This window comes from Ovis aries, chromosome 12, assembly GCF_016772045.2.
Source record: "Ovis aries strain OAR_USU_Benz2616 breed Rambouillet chromosome 12, ARS-UI_Ramb_v3.0, whole genome shotgun sequence".
Taxonomy (NCBI): Eukaryota; Metazoa; Chordata; class Mammalia; order Artiodactyla; family Bovidae; genus Ovis; species Ovis aries.
In genome coordinates, this window is record NC_056065.1 from 66,426,160 (window position 1) to 66,443,615 (window position 17,456).

General features: G+C 38.0%; 1 protein-coding gene across 1 annotated transcript in view; it reads left to right on the top strand.

Annotated features, from left to right (window-relative positions):
• Positions 1-17,456, top strand: part of HMCN1 (hemicentin 1) — a 552,382-nt gene that overhangs the window by 284,358 nt on the left and 250,568 nt on the right. Inside the window, exons 17-23 of the mRNA XM_004013873.6 lie at positions 1,332-1,427; positions 2,490-2,617; positions 3,924-4,068; positions 8,892-9,004; positions 11,461-11,620; positions 12,244-12,412; positions 16,348-16,475. Of these exons, the coding sequence (XP_004013922.3) occupies positions 1,332-1,427; positions 2,490-2,617; positions 3,924-4,068; positions 8,892-9,004; positions 11,461-11,620; positions 12,244-12,412; positions 16,348-16,475 (939 nt within the window). The remainder of the gene's footprint in view (positions 1-1,331; positions 1,428-2,489; positions 2,618-3,923; positions 4,069-8,891; positions 9,005-11,460; positions 11,621-12,243; positions 12,413-16,347; positions 16,476-17,456) is intronic.

A 17,456-nucleotide genomic window follows, 5' to 3' on the forward strand; every position in this document is an offset into this window, starting at 1 on the left:
CTTGCCTAGAGCATCCCATGGATAGAGGAGCCTGGTGGGCTGCAGTCCATAGGGTCACACAGAGTTGGACACAACTGTAGTGACTCAGTAGCAGCAGCAGTAATAGATAAATATCCAGGCAGTGCTCACAGAGTATGTATACATGTTTATTTACATCATCATGAACTTGACAGCTGAAATGTAGGGTGATAAAGGAATATGAATTGATGACCCAGAAACTCTAGGCTGGTTCTAAAATGGTATACAATCTTAGAAAAGTTCTTTCTTTCTTCCACTTAAACAAGGTTAGGTTGTAGGCTCAAATAATTATAAACAAAGTCATCAAATCCAAAAATTTCTAGTGGGGCATTCGAAAGTCTTGCTGAACTTGGGATATTATTCCTATTGTGAATCCATCCCCATGCATTGTCTGCCTAGTTATCGCCAGTAGACAGTCCTTATCATTTGCTGTTGTTATTTTAAATCATATCTGACTCTTTGTGACCCCGTGGACTGTAGCTTGTCAGGCTCCTCTGTCCATGGGATTTTCTGGGCAAGATTACTGGAGTGCATTGTCATTTTCTCCTCCAGGGGCTCTTCCTGACCCAGGGGTCAAATCCACATCTCTAGGTTTCCTGCATTGCAGATGGATTCTCTACTGCTGAGTCACCGGTGAAGCTTCTCCTACTAATCATTGTATCAATGAAAACAGTTTCTCCTGCCAGCCTCCAAAATGTCTCTAGGGAGGTGATACATATTTCCGTTCTTTGAACAGAGCATGATTTTTCAAGTCATGTTCTTGCCTTTGAGCCGATTGGGTTTGGACTGCCCTTCCTCTGTTCTACCCGTTGTTTAAGGTATTTAAGGTATAGCTCAGGCTTCCCTAGTGGCTCAGAAGTAAAGAACCAGCCTGCAGTGCAGGAGAGGCTGGAGATATGGGTTCAATTCCTGGGTTGGAAAAATCCCTTGGAAGAGGAAATGGCAACCCATTCCAGTATTCTTGCTTGGGAAATCCCAAGGACAGAGGAGCCTAGCGGGCTGCAGTCCATGGGGTCGCAAAGAATCTGACACTGCTAAGCTTACATGCACAAGCAGATATTAACTCCTATGTGACTCCTTCCCTAACTCCCATCAGGCACTTCTGTCTCTCTGCTCCCACAGCTCAGGGTCTGAAGCTCAAATGAGAGCATTTTCACACTGCAGTAGGATTGTTGTTTTCTATCTATGTCTCTTTTCCTAGAATGGGAACTACCAGGCGGCAGTGTCATATTTTCCACTCGCAGATCTCAGCACTGTGACTCACATGTGGTTAATGGGTGGTGCTGAGTGAGTGAATCATCTCTTCTTTTTAGACTTATGGGCAAGCGATAAAGGGACATATATTTGTGAAGCGGAAAACCAGTTTGGAAAGATCCAGTCCCAGACAACAGTAACAGTGACTGGACTTGGTAAGATCAATGGAGTACTTAGCACACTTTTTGCAAACATCAGGCTTCTCTTACTACCTCATCTCTTCCTTGTACCATTAAAAAAAAAAGGTAAATATATGATTGCAACATTAGCCGTCCTTCCCTTCTACCCTATTTTATATTTCCTTGATGTTAGAAGTGGAAATAACCTTAGAGATGTCCGCTTTAAGCTCCTTACCTTCCACCTGAAGAACTGAAGCTCAGCTGAATAAATTAAGTCTGAGTACACACACACACACACTGGTGGTATTCTTTTCTAGTTCTTTTCTTTACACTTATCATTTTAGTCCACATGGAATTGTTTCTGTGTGTGATATGAAGTGGGAATACCAAATCCTTTCTTTCCAAGTGGTCAGACTTTGGTACAGTATCTTTTATTGAATATTCTCTTCCCACTGATTAAAATACCTATTTGGCCACACGCTTAAGTTTATATTCTATGTCTGTTCGTTGGAACAGCATGTACATAAGCTTAAGATTTCCAAGCAGAATCTCTTAGGGCTTTCACTTTGTTTTTTTCTTTACTAGGGCGTTTACTTTGATTCGTGTTGAATTTATTCATTGATTTCTAGAAAGGGATACGTTTACAAAGCCTCTGTGCCTTCTCTCATTCTGTTTTCCTGAGCTGTTATGACAGCCTCGTCACTCATCTCATCCCTTCTAATTGTCCCTTGTCCAGTAAGTTCCCAGATGAATAGTTGCTGATGATTCTACTTTTCTATTTATCAGTGCTTTCACTCACTCTCCATCTGTCTGTTGAATATTTTGCAAATTTCTTGGCTTGACTTTTCAAGCCTTTAAGCCGTAGACCTACTCTATGTAACTGTCTTTACTTCTATACTATTACCTGTCCTCTTGCCAGTCTCTCTTGCTTAGAAGGGTCCTGTATCTCTATCTTCTAATTTGTGCATTTAAATATCTTGTTCTTGAAAACTCAGTTTTCTGATAGCTTCATTAGTAGTCATCTTGGTCTATGAAAGAGTTGGCCTTCCTTTTGAGTGAAATAGTGCTGATGGTGGCTGTGTGCTCGCTCTGATTTAGTCGCTCCACTCATTGGAATCAGCCCCCCAGTTACCAGTGTAATTGAAGGACAGCAGCTTACTTTGCCTTGTGCTCTACTGGCTGGAAATCCCATTCCAGAACGTCGGTGGATTAAGAATTCGGCCATGGTAAGAGCATTTGAAATCCATGCTTTCATATTCCTAATTTTCTTGAGTAAGAGGCAATGTGTTTCAGCCACTGAAATTTCAATAAAATAAATATGCAAACATTTAAAAAATAAATGTTTTTTTCAGTATTAATATGTTTATGCAGTTTATATGATTTTGGAATTAGTATGATGGAGAAATAGTCAATGGTGTAATTTTTATGATTTTGCATTAAATTCAGTGTTACTAGAAAATTCCAGAATATGTAAAAAATGAAGCAAGGATGAAGTTTGTTTTCATAGCATTTAAATATCTTATGTCCTTTTTTTGCAGGACATAATAAAATGTTAATATTCTCATAAAATTGTTTCATGTTATATTTTAATCTTTATTATTATCTTCAAACATTCTTTTACAGTGAACTATTTTACAATGTAGATCAATTTTTTCCTCATTGTTTTTCAAGGCATAGCTTGTGATTATGAAGAAATTTGAAAAATTTTCACAGGTCTCAGGAATTATTCTGTAAACATCTATCTATGGCAGTAAATTTTCATTTAGTTCAGAGCATTTTTCCTTCTATTTTCCAGAGTCTTTAGACTTACTCTCCTCTTGAAGTGCCAATTAAAAGTGAATTGAGTCCATGAAATAAGATGTAAAAATGTTCATATTTGCATAAAAACCTGAGAAAAACTAGTGCACCTCACTCAATAATAAATGCCCTTATGACATAGGATGATACTGTTTGAGCACTAAAGTACCCTGTGATTGAACAAAATACATAAATGGTACAGAGTTAGAGGTAATGATTATTAACAAACTCTTGTCACCCTTCTCTCATGTAGTTCCTATATCATGCATTGACTTCTAATATTTGTATCTGAATAGGGTGGGTGTTGAGATCACTCTCTCCATTTGAGTGATGCTTGATTGCCAAAATAAAAATGTCAAATGGCTTGCAAGTGGTAATCAAGTCTTCTTGAAAAAGAACAAATTAAGGCAATAGTAAGAGTCAAATTTGGGTTCTGCATGATAACCAAAATTACAGAAACAGGGAATAAATGTTGTTTCTGTTTCTTTCCCTTTCCAACCTATGCATAATTCCAACAGATGTTAGTGGATAGAATTTTTGGTGGTATATCACAATGACATACAAATGTTATGACGCTTGGTAACATTTTATGCTCACCATTTTTCACTTAAGGATGTTAAAATATTTCATTATTTTATAAGACATTTAATAATCCAGTTGGAAAAGAAAGCAGATCTGCTTTTGGCTTAGACACTATTGCCTTTTTAATTAAAAATAACTTTTTTTCCCTTCAAGTTGGTCCAAAACCCTTACATCACTGTACGCAGTGATGGGAGTCTCCATATTGAAAGAGTCCGCTTGCAGGATGGAGGCGAGTATACTTGTGTGGCCAGTAACGTTGCTGGAACCACTAACAAAACTACCACTGTGGACGTGCATGGTAAGAGGCGCACCCATCATAATTTTTTTTTCCAGTTCAGAACTGGGTCCATGTCTTTAAATCAAATCACTCTTTTCCTCTAATTATAAGAAGTAGATGTCTTTCCTAATTGTTATTCTTAACAAAAAGCCTTATTTCTTGAACAGTATTTAACATTGTTAAGGCTGTTTCCAGATTCCCCTTTCCTGTGTACACGAAAAGATATTATTGGGAGTCACTAGCTGAGTCTGTCCAAGGGCTTTTGTAAGTGGGTTCTTAATTGATAAAAGTGAACTTAGCTCTCAAAGAGTTATGTTTAAAAATACATTTTATTTTCAGGCAAGCAGGACTTATTATACCATCCAAACTGCCTCTTCTTTTCAGATTGTGTAACAACCATGTCCTTTCTAATAACCCCTTTGTGTGTTACTAGAAATGACCTAAACTTTTCTAAAGGCCATCTCATGTGCTCCAAACAATCTTTTTGCATGTTATAAAGGTCACAAATAAAAAAATCCAGAAGCTATCTTTTTTTCCATTCGTGAGTAACCATTCTCAACTTTTTACATCTCAATAGATAACAGCTACATAGTTCAAGAAATTGTCATAATTTTTTAAAATATTTTCTTTAAAGACTTTGCAACATTGCTTTTCTAAAGTGTAGTATTAAAACCTAGCTCTGTGTACAGGGATGAAAGTAGAATAGAACATCTATTTTTAGTAGTTGATTCACTCTTTTTTAGGGCCTGAATTGGATAATCCAGTAATTTCCAAATTTTGCTGGTTCTGTTGAAGTTTCCAGTGAATGCAGGCCATCTTCTTTTTAAATATCTGCTTTTCCTGTAAATAGCCTCTTCCACCTCTTTCAGTCTCAGACCAATCTTGTGGCAATCTCCACCAACCTTATATGAAATATTCTTGAGAAATAATAAAGTAATACTAAAATAGTTATGGTCCAAAAGAGTTAATACATAATGCCAGGTTGTCTGCAGTTGTATTTCATGTATCAGTTCAGTTCAGTCGCTCAGTCGTGTCCGACTCTTGTGACCACATGAATTGCAGCACTTCAGGCCTCCCTGTCCATCACCAACTCCCGGAGTTCACTCAAACTCACGTCCATCGAGTCGGTGATGCCATCCAGCCATCTCATCCTCTGTCATCCCCTTTTCCTCCTGCCCCCAGTCCCTCCCAGTGTCAGAATCTTTTCCAATGAGCCAACTCTTGGCATGAGGTGGCCAAAGTACTGAAGTTTCAGCTTCAGCATCAGTCCTTCCAATGACCACCCAGAACTGATCTCCTTTAGGATGGACTGGTTGGATCTCTTTGCAGTCCAAGGGACTCTCAAGAGTCTTCTCCAACACCACAGTTCAAAAGCATCAATTCTTTGGCACTCAGCTTTCTTCAGAGTCCAACTCTCACATCCATACATGACCACTGAAAAACCATAGCCTTGACTAGATGGACCTTTGTTGGCAAAGTAATGTCTCTGCTTTTGCATATGCTATCTAGGTTGGTCATAACTTTCCTTCCAAGGAGTAAGGGTCTTTTAATTTCATGGCTGCAGTCACCATCTGCAGTGATTTTGGAGCCCCCCAAAATAAAGTCTGACACTGTTTCGACTGTTTCCCCATCTATTTCCCATGAAGTGATGGGACCAGATGCCATGATCTTCGTTTTCTGAATGTTGAGCTTTAAGCCAACTTTTTACTCTCCTCTTTCACTTTCATCAAGAGGATTTTTAGTTCCTCTTCACTTTCTGCCATAAGGGTGGTGTCATCTGCATATCTGAGGTTATTGATATTTCTCCCGGCAATCTTGAGTCCAGCTTGTGTTTCTTCCAGCCCAGCGTTTCTCATGATGTACTCTGCATTTAAGTTAAATAAGGAAGGTGACAATATACAGCCTTGACGTAAAGGACAGAAATGGTATCGACCTAACAGAAGCAGAAGATATTAAGAAGAGGTGGCAAGAATACACAGGAGAACCATACAAGAAAGACCTTCATGACCAATATAATCATGATGGTGTGATCACTCACCTAGAGCCAGACATCCTGGAATGTGAAGTCAAATGGGCCTTAGAAAGCATCACTACGAACAAAGCTAGTGGAGGTGATGGAATTCCAGTTGAGCTTTTTCAAATCCTGGAAGATGATACTGTGAAAGTGCTGCACTCAATATGCCAGCAAATTTGGAAAACTCTGCAGTGGCCACAGGACTGGAAAATGTCAGTTTTCATTCCAATCCCAAAGAAACGCAATGCCAAAGAATGCTCAAACTATTGCACAGTTACACTCATCTCACATGCTAGTAAAGTAATGCTCAAAATTCTCCAAGCCAGGCTTCAGCAATACGTGAACCGTGAACTTCCAGATGTTCAAGCTGGTTTTAGAAAAGGCAGAGGAACTGGAGATCAAATTGCCAACATCTGCTGGATCATGGAAAAAGCAAGAGAGTTCCAGAAAAACATCTATTTCTGCTTTATTGACTATGCCAAAGCCTTTGACTATGTGGATCACAATAAACCGTGGAAAATTCTGAAGGATATGGGAATACCAGACCACCTGACCTGTCTCTTGAGAAACTTCTATGCAGGTCAGGAAGCAACAATTAGAAGTGGACATGGAACAATAGACTGGTTTCATGTATGGCTAGAGCCCGTACATTTCCCAGAGGGTGCTTATGGACTGGTTTGACAATCGACTGTAGAAATGTACTCATGTCATCTTCCTTTTACTTCTAACAATTCCTAGAATCTTGTCTTGAGATGGATTCTGATATAAATTTTCACCTGGGTCAAAGAGTGACATGATTAGTTGGGATGCTGGCCAGACCCAAGGAGTTGGAGAAGACAGATAAAGGAAATTTAACAGTGAAAAGTTAAAGAGGTCATTTGAGAACACTGTTCATCCATCGTAGTCCAAAATGAGTAAATGATTTAGTTAATAAAGGCTATCCGGAGGAAAGATTTGTCTTTGAGTTGGATGTGATGCAGTATTATAGTTTTTCTATACCTCTGTATTTATGTGAATTTCATCACTGCCTCTCCACTTTTAAGAATATTTATTATACCCTGAGATAAGCCATAATGGAAAAGAATAAAAGAAGGTATATGTATGTATAAATGAGTCACTTTGCTCTTTATGAGAGATTAACACAACATTGTAAATCAACTATACTTTGGTTTAATCAATTAAAAAATATAGTAAAGGCTCTCAATGAATTCTTAAAATAATTGTATTAATGAATGCACATACAAATGCAAATTAAAATGACGAACCATTTCATTGTTATGTTGATTTACATAGGTTGACAATCTGGAAAGAAAAAGCTCTTCCATACTCAAGTGTCTTCAGATTTGAAAACTGTTGCCTGCATGTATAGCTGACATTTGCCTTTATGCCTGTCAAACTTAATATGCATTTAAGAAAATGGCTTATTCCACATTGCCACAAAATGACAGCAAAGTTGAACGTTGACTATTCCGTTATAATTCTGGGAATTAAATTTCTCGCTTTAAAGAGTAGCCTGACATTCTTGTTTAGGGCTGGGAATTTGCTGCCAGTTCTTCAAGAAGATATTATCTAAGGAGTAAGACTAGTCTTAGAAAAATGCAAGTATGTAACAAAGCTAATCTAAGCTTTTCCCAAAGGAAGTTTTTGCACTGAGGTCTCTGGTATCTCTTGTCTGGTTAACTTCAACTCCAGGCTAGCTGGGATTATTCCAGGGATATTTGACTTAAAGACAAGAGACACAGTGAATGCTTGAGCCCTAGAGAGCAGCTCCATCCTTCAGGGGAAGGAAAGGAAATGCATGGTGCATATATATACACACATATGTACATGCACTTTTATGATGTTCATTGTGCTGTGTTAGGAACTTTCACGTACGAGAGCTTCTGTAATCAAATTCATTATTTGGAGAACATCAAATAATGGTAATGTTTTGTATTTGGAGAGGTTATGATTGGGCTTACCTGGTGGCTCAGATGGTGCAGGAGACCCAGGTTCAGTCTCTGGGTCAGCAAGGTCCCCTGGAGAAGGGAAAGGCAACCCACTCCAGTATTCTTGCCTGGAGAATCCCATGGACAGAGAAGCCTGGTGGGCTACAGTCCATAGGGTCGCAAAGAGTCAGACATGACTGAGAGACTAACACGGGTTATGATTAGCAGATTTACACAGAATGAAATGATAAAATCTTCTCTTTCCTATTGTTTCACTCATTAGTGTCAATTCTTTAGTTGCTTTCTAAAATCAAAAGTTACGCCATTTTTCCACTTAGAATTTTGTATTTTAGACTTTTAAATGTAAACTCCTAAGGCCTTTCAAGTATAACTTTTGAATTCCTTTTGAGAAAACAGATTCTATTTTCAAGGTTAAATTTAGTAGCTTGCTAAGTGATTCTTGTGTATAGACAGATATTTAATGTGTAGTGGTTAAATAGTCCATTTCTCTAGAGGTGAGTTTAACTTGCTCACTGCAGCTTAATGTGTAATGCACAATGGTGAAAGATATATGTTAAATGTGTAACTCTTAGGGTATAGTGCTATCTTGAATTTCTGGAAAATACAGATTTCCTTCAGTCCTCTCATAGTTTTGTTAGGAAAATCAACCATATTACACATAATTTGCTACTTCATTTTAAGGTTTTATTTAAATTGTTCAGATTGTAACTGTTGTATTTACTTTATTACACTCCCTTCCAAGTGACCCTACATTTTAACAGAAAAGATTCTTTGCTAGTTTTTCTAAATATTCTGTTTATCATGAAAAAGTTCAGCTTTAAACTTGTAAGGCAAAATGGAAGGGTAGGTGCTCAGATTCTGCATATTGCTTCCTTTTCCAGTTCTGCCAACCATTCAGCATGGACAGCAGATCCTCAGTACCATTGAAGGCATTCCAGTAACTTTACCGTGCAAAGCAAGTGGAATTCCCAAACCGTCTATTGCCTGGTCTAAGGTAAGGGATGCATTTAGTGGTGTTTGTTGTGACATGTGCTGTAACAACAGCATTTGCATATTTTTAGTCATATGTGGAACTTGCCACTCTCATATAGGACCTTACAGAAAGGAAAAACCACACGGTCTTACCTCTTGGAAGGGACCTTAAAATGTCCTTAGTGCATTCACCTGTTTGATCCTTAAGTAGTAAAGATCTGTTTCTGTTTTGTAAATAAGTTCATTTGTATCATTTCTTTTTCATATTCTTCATATAAGGGATATCACACAATAATTTCTCTTTGACTTACTTCGTTCACTATGACAGTTTCTAGGTTGACCCATGTTGATGTAAATGGCATCAGTTCATTCTTTTTAATGGCTGAGTATTATTCCATTGAGAGAAGGCAATGGCACCCCACTCCAGTACTCTTGCCTGGAAAATTCCATAGATGGAGGAGCCTGGTGGGCTGCAGTCCATGGGGTTGCAAAGAGTCGGACACAACTGAGCGACTTCACTTTCACTTTTCACTTTCATGCATTGGAGAAGGAAATGGCAACCCACTCCAGTGTTCTTGACTGGAGAATCCCAGGAATGGGAGCCTGGTGGGCTGCCGTCTATGGGGTCGCACAGAGTCGGACACGACTGAAGCGACTTAGCAGCAGCAGCAGCAGCAATATTCCATTGTATATATTCATCACATCATCTTTGTCGATCCAAGACATTCAGGTTGCTTTCATGTCTTGGCTATTGTAAACAATGCTGCGGTGAATGTTGGGGTGTGTGTATCCTTTTGGACCGTGTTTTCCTCCAGATAGCCATAACATCTAATTTTATACTTCTAAAAGTCTCTGAAATATAAAAGAAGTTGGTTTTGATATCTGTAAATTAAATTGGAAGGCTCAGATTCCTGCACAAAAGTATAGTGGTGAAGCTGACTCCACAAACTAAACAGTGTCTGGTACTGAGTAAAAGTTTAATTCGTTTTAGGGAAATATAAAAATAAAAGCTTTCCTGAATGGCCTTTGTTCTGTGATAATACAATGGAGGTGAAGAGTTTGGCCTCCTGAGTGTGCCTCCCTAGGTTCTATTTCTAGTTCTACCAATGACTGACTCTTTCTCTTTGGGCAAGTTATCCCACCAAGCTCCAGACTTAATACTTTCATCTGTAAAATAGGGATTGTCGTAATTACTACTCATAAGATAAGCGTTGCCATAGTTAATTCATGTAAAGTGCTCAAAACGGTGCCTGTCTTAGCACATGCACCTGTCCCATTTGCTACTTCCTCATCCTCTCCAGTTTTGTTAGTTCTAGAATGAAGGGAACCCGGTTTAGTAGGAAGAAATATCACCTTGGCATTATTTGTTTTTCTTACAGGGAACTTTCTTTTTGCCTTTGGATGTATTCTCAAACTTGTTCTGTGCACTTTAAATTCACTTAATGAACCACAAATGCAGTGTGGCTCTTCTCACACACTGGATTGTGAGGCTCTGAACTTCTTAAGCGTCATGGCATCTTATGAATGCTATAAGCCGTCTTCGTGTCTCAAAATCCACTTCTGCTTTTATTATTACTATTTTATTATTTGTCATTTATGGGTTTTCTTAAGGGTTCGAGAAATGTAAGACCTCATTGAGTTACTGTAATGCAATTAGATTTTGAGTTATCTTTTTAATATGCCTTTTTGGATAGTTCATATTCATGGCTGAAACTTGACCACACTGTTGCTGATTGTATGGTTTTCACCTGGATACGTGTTGAATGCTTGATTACTTGTGCTCCCCTTATGCTAATCTGCTCTGGGCTGGAGACATGAAGTCCTCACAAGCCATCACGACTTTACTATTCGAGTGGCTTGACAACCAGGCCACCAAAGAACTTGAACTTCATCTTTTAGGGATTGAGCTCTTCTGGAACCTATTGCTGCACTTTGGAAAGTCACAATTGAAGTGCTGGTGACAACTGGCACCTTTTCCAAAGGGAATTTGCCCAGCTTTGCTTGACAAGATGTCTTGTTTTTTATACACACATAGTCAATAGGTCCAGTCTGCCCTCAAGGCCTTGGTCTTGGTGGGTTTCCTTCATTCAATCACTTTAATTAAAAATGGCTGCAGCTGTAAGAACTCTTACCTGATATATTTGCAACTCTGCTCCCATTTATAGACGTGCTGTCTGATGCTCAGTTGATGGATTCTAACGCAAAGGTAGTGTGGACTCCCTTTGTGTGGGTGGGGTTTGTGGGTATAATGGTGAGGGACTGATATCAGAAAAATGCCTTCAAGTGTACTAATTTATTAATAAATATTAGGTGTTTGTTAAAAAAAAATAAAAATAAAAAATAAATAAATAAATTAGCCTCCTTTCAGTCTAGTATTTTCTCCTTCAGAGATCTTTTTTCTCCCTCTCTTCCTCTTCCAGACATTACTTTATTACTCCTTTATTATCTTAAAAAACACTTCACTGTGTCATTTTGCAGAAGGGCGAGCTGATTTCTACCAGCAGTGCTAAGTTTTCCGCAGGGGCGGATGGAAGTCTGTACGTGGTGTCCCCCGGGGGTGAGGAGAGTGGGGAGTATGTGTGCACCGCCACCAATGCAGCTGGCTACGCCAAAAGGAAAGTGCAGCTGACTGTCTATGGTGAGAGCCCCCGTGGACGACTGTTCTCCTGTGATGCTGTGTGTCTGTGCCAAAACTCACATTTCTCTCCCAAATAACGTTACCGGAGGCCTGAACCCCTAAAGTGAACCACTCCCCCAAGTTTATAGTTTTTTTTTACAAAAAAATGTACTTTTCCTACCAACCTACATCTCCTCTCTTTAGATTCTGATTTAAAGGGAGAAAAACGGTATAGCCTTTTGGAAAAAATTTAATGGTGTTTTTCCAAGGAGTATGCTTATGGCACCCAACCCTCTTGAGAAACACCACATAGTTAAGGCTCCTAGCAAAGCCAAACCTCAGCTATGTCTTGGTTAGCGCTCTGCCTTGAGGGGTTTCTTGACATATGGCAGATTCTGAAAGGGCATTTGGCGGACCTTTTCATTGTGTTCTGAAAGGAAGAGCTGAAAAGGAAAATGTTCTAGTCATTTTCCATTAAGCCCTCACAGTAAATGTTTATGGAAAGCTTTAGATATGTCCCCAAACTTTGAAATTCACAGAATGTTTTTGAGAATTATTTAAGAATGTTAGTGGTCCTGTTTTTAACTTGAAGTGTGCTTTGTTTCAATGTATTCTTTCCCTTCCCAAACTTGTGTTTGTTTTAGTAAGGCCTAGAGTGTTCGGAGACCAAAGGGGACCATCCCAGGATAAGCCCGTTGAGATCTCAGTCCTTGCGGGAGAAGAGGTGACCCTTCCATGTGAAGTGAAGAGTTTACCCCCACCCGTCATTACCTGGGCCAAAGAAACCCAGCTCATCTCTCCATTCTCTCCAAGGTAGGAGAACTGGGATGAATTGCGACACGTGAAACAATCTCTTGGGACAGATGGCTGTTCAGGTTTTCAAATGTCTCAAAAAAAAAAAAAAAACCTTTTATTTTTATTTTCTATTCATTTTAATTGGAGTATAGTTACTTTACAATATTTTGTTAGTTTCTACTGTACAGCAAAGTCAGTCGATTTTAAGTATACATCTATCCCCTCTTTTTTAGATTTCCTTCCCATTTAGATCATCACAGAACACGGAGTAGAATTCTCTGTGCTATACAGTAGGTTCTCTTTAGTTATCTGTTTTATGCACAACATCAGTAGTGTACGTGTGTCAATATTAATCTCCCAGTTCATCCCATCCCCACTTTTCCCATTGGTGTCCATAAGTTCTCTACATCTGTGTCTCTATTTCTGCTTTGCAACTATGTTCATCTGTACCTTTCTTCTAGATTCCACATATAAGCAGTATTATATGATATTTGATGCTACTGTTTTTCTTTCTTTCTTCACTCCATATGATAATCTCTGGGTCTGTCCACATCTCTGCAGATGGCACTATTTTGTTCCATTTTATTACTGAATAACATTTCATTGTATGCACGTACCACATCTTTATCCTTTTCTCTGTCGGTGTTTAGGTTGGTTCCATGTCCTGACTATTGTAAATAGTGCTATAGTGAACAGTGGGGTGCATGTATCTTTTTGAACTATGGTTTTCTCTGAGTATCTGCCCAGGAGTGGGATTGCTGGGTCATATGGTAATTCCATTTTTGGTTTTTTGAGGAACCTCCATACTATTCTGCATAGTGGCTGTACCAGTTTACATGCCCAGCAACAGTGTAGGAAGGTTCACTTTTCTCCAGACTTTCTCCAGCATTTATTGTTACTAGATTTTTTTCATGATGGCCTTTCTGACCAGAGTGACGTGATACCTCGTTGTAATTTTGATGTGCATTTCTCTAATAATTGGTGATGTTAAGCATCTTTTCATGAGTCTGTTGGCCATCTTTGTGTCATCTTTGGAGAAGTATCCATTAGATCTTCCCCTCAGAATGGGAGAAAATATTTTCAAACAAAACAACTGACAAGGATTAATCTCCAAAATATACAAGCAGCTCATGCAGCTCAATATCAAAAAAAACAACCCAATCAAGAAGCCCAGTTTTAAAATTTGAGATAATTTATATTACACTGAGCCTGCAGGAAACATGTAAACCGTCTAAATCATTCTTTAAGAGCAGAAATGCTAAAACTGAGCTTTGACATAACTTCCCACTGTACATTCTACAAGGTAGTTATGGAAATGGTTTGGATGTAGATTTGTATATAGATTCTTGTTAGTACAAAGTGTGTATTGTCTATAAAACTGCATTATTCCCAGAGAAGCAATGAAACACAATAGGTTCTCTAATATCAAGGTTTTGACTTTCATTAGGTAGTTTTGTACAAATCTTCTTGATTAAAGCCCTTAAACAAACAAAGGGCCACTGGAAAAACATTTGATAGGCTAAGAGTAATGGAAAGCAGAATGCCAGAAACTTTCAGAGCACAACTTTTGTTGCCATGCAGGTGTGAGTTTAAATTTACCTCCACTACATAAAGCTTCTCTGAAACTTTGGCAGTTTTTTCAGTGGGTCTCTTTGAACCTCGACTTTTTGTTTATAGAATGAGGATAATTCCTGAAAGGATGATATAATGTACATTCCATATTTCTCCTCTTGTTCTCAAAGAATGGTATCAGTTACTGTTTTAACTTGATATCATGCCAGAAGTTACCAGAAGAATAAGAACTATAATCTCTAGCTATCTTCTTGTAGCCTTGTTGATGTGTATAGTTTTGAAGCTATAAATTCATGCCACTCTAGTTTCCTTACCACTCTTGAGGGAAAAAAATAAACAGTGAAGAACTACATTATTATGTCTTTGAAGAAAATAAGTGCCTTGACATTTCAGATGATGCTGAAGTTTCATTGTTCCCCTTCTCAGTCTCCGTCTCTCTCTCTCTCTTCCCAGAGGCAAACTGCCACAGACTTGGTGTGTATCCTACACATACAACCTTAGATAGTACAGAATATTTTCTCTCCTTTTAATTTTGTTTCATGTACTTGTTTTCAGTTTATCATTGTATCATGTTACTTATTATTCTACTGCTTGCTTTATTGAGTCAACTTTTATCCATTTTTATGCATGTAGATTCAATTTATTCATTTTCATTACCATAAACATATTCTACATTTCTTTAGACAAATTTCTCTCTTTATGCTCTGGTTGGTGTTTCTACATTTTATTCTTCTTTTTTTTCCCTTGGCTTTAGAAACAAAACTTTTCAAGGAATATCTTTTTATGTCTCTCCTTGTATGCAGCTACATGAGTTTCTTTGAGACTTGTACCTAGAACCACAATTCCTAATTAGAATGAATAACTATTTTGAGTTTTGTAGGCATTGCTTAATTGCCTTCTGAAGGGGCAGTCCTGGTTTACCTCCCACCAGCAGAATATATATGTACCTGTTGCCACATTATCAACAATGCATGATGTTGACTGACTTAAAAGTTTTTGCCATTCATATAGGTGTGAAATGGTATCTTGCAACTATCTTACTTTTCACATGACTGAATTCCAGTGGGCCTAGAATGCTTTCTCTTGTTTGTTGGCCATTTTGTTGTCTGTGAATTGCATCTTTAAACCTGCTCCAGTGTTCTGGTGACTTGTTTTTCGTTTATTATTGAACGTAGAAATTTGGGTTTTGTTCTTAATAGCAATCCTTTGTCTCTCATATGTGTTGAAAATATCTCAGAATACTCCTAGCCTTTCAAGTTAATTTATATATGGTGTCTAGTTCCATCCCTGGGTTGGGAAGATCCCCTGGAGGAGGAAATGGCAACTCATTCCAGTATTCTTGCCTGGAGAATCCCATGGACTCAGGAGCTTGGTGGGCTAAAGTCCATGGCATTGCTAAGAGTTGGACTGAGCATGACTGAGCACGCTAGCACTCACATACTGGTTGTACAGAATTTTAAAATTTGCCTGTAGCTCAAGATGTTTGTTTAGTAGATCATAAATAAAACTGCAACGTTTTATTGCAGTATTTTAAGTTTCTTTTTGGATTTTAATACTTCTAAATTTTTATTTTGTGTATAGTACTAGTTTGTTCTCTAATTTTATTTATTTTCATGTGGAGAGCCGCTTGCCCAACACTATTTTTGAATAGTCAGTCCTTTCCTAACTTTCTGTAACATCACCTCTGATATTACGTATTACATGTTGAGTTCTCATATATGCTTAAGTCTTCTGGTTGGGATGAGGGGATCTCATCTTTAACTCTTTATCCATTTGTCAGTCTCTGGGCCAATAGCACACTTTATCTGTCTTAACTTATAGAAATCCTGACAGTAGGTAGGTCTATTTGGCCCCCTCCCTCTTAAAGCTATTTTAGTAAAGTGAACATAATAACATTTTATGTGTAGATCTGGTTTACCTAACTACATAAGAGGAGTGTGTGTGTGTATTCTCAATATATATTTGAGAACTTCATATGTACCTTCTTTTGTCTTTATTTTAGCACATAAAAATTTTAATGAACCATTGGAGAAAAACTATAATGTGTTTGAAGTATCTTCAAAGTTTATTAAAACATATTTGCTTTGTAAAGCTATACTTAGTAAAGCAAAGAGATGTACAATTACTTGACAATGTCACACCCTTAGATTAAATTTAAATGTGAAAGCAAATTAATTTGGTGTTTGTGAGAATTTCATACAGAATACATAGGATAATTATGAAAATTCCTGACTTTTAAGGTGCATAGAAATGACATTATAGATTAGAGAATGGTTTCAAAAACTGTTTGCAAAGTAATAATTTCATAGTGAATTGCAGTTGCTTAGGGGATATTTATATTCTCCTATTTGATGGTCTGCCCTGTGGTTTCCTTCTCTTAGACACACGTTCCTCCCCTCTGGTTCAATGAAGATCACTGAGACCCGTGTTTCAGATAGTGGGATGTATCTTTGCGTCGCTACAAATATTGCAGGGAATGTGACTCAGTCTGTTAAATTAAACGTCCATGGTGAGTTTCGAAATGAAAGTATATGCTATCTGTGGACTAGCCACCAGCAAACCTGTTGTCCCACTTTCTCTGATAGTTATCCTCATATTATATACAGAGTAATTATACAAAAATTTTCTAAAATCTGAGACTCACAACTTTCTTTCATTTACTTTGAAAATGTTATCTCCTATCCATAAACAACTTTCCCCTTTTTCCTCAGGTGAACAGTATTAAAATTTTGGATCTCAGTGTTACTAGATGTCCGTCCACAGGTCATTTATAAGTATTGTTGATACACTGTAAAAAAAAGAAATATGTTTAGGAACTTCCCTGGAGGTCCAGTGGTTAAGAAATCACCTCCTAATGCACAGGACATGGGTTCAGTCCCTTTTTGGGGGACTAAGATTCCACCCGCTGCAGGGCAGCTGAGACCCCCCCCCAACTTTAGAGCCCATGCTCTGCAACTAGAGAAAGCCCACATGATGTGATGAAGACCCAGTGCAGCCAAAATAAAAAATAAGTATATTCATTCTAATGCTAAAGCATACTTTAAGAAAAAGAAAGAAATGCATTTAGACTGGTAGCCTTTTGTGGAAGCAAATGCTCAAGGAAGGGTTTAATAGCATTTAAACGGTCATTTTCAATGTTTATGGAGCTCAGTCACTGGAAACATTCTGCTCCTGGGGTTCTTTAACTCCTTTACAAAATTTTCTTGGTAGTCTGCTTTCTTCCCCCAATTTGCCATAGTCTAATTACTCATTCATTCAACATATGCTTAGTGAGCACATATTCTAAGCCATGCATTCAAATAAGAGAAGAAATTTGCTCACATGGTCTTGACCTGATTTCACTCTCAGATCAGTCATTACACTACTGTCCTCTTGACTGTGGGATATAAAATCTACTGAGAGTTCTGATGTTCACTAGTTCTAGGGCGTTAGGTAAAACCTACCCTCTTTTATCTTTAATGTTTTTTTCATAAAATGATGATAATAACAC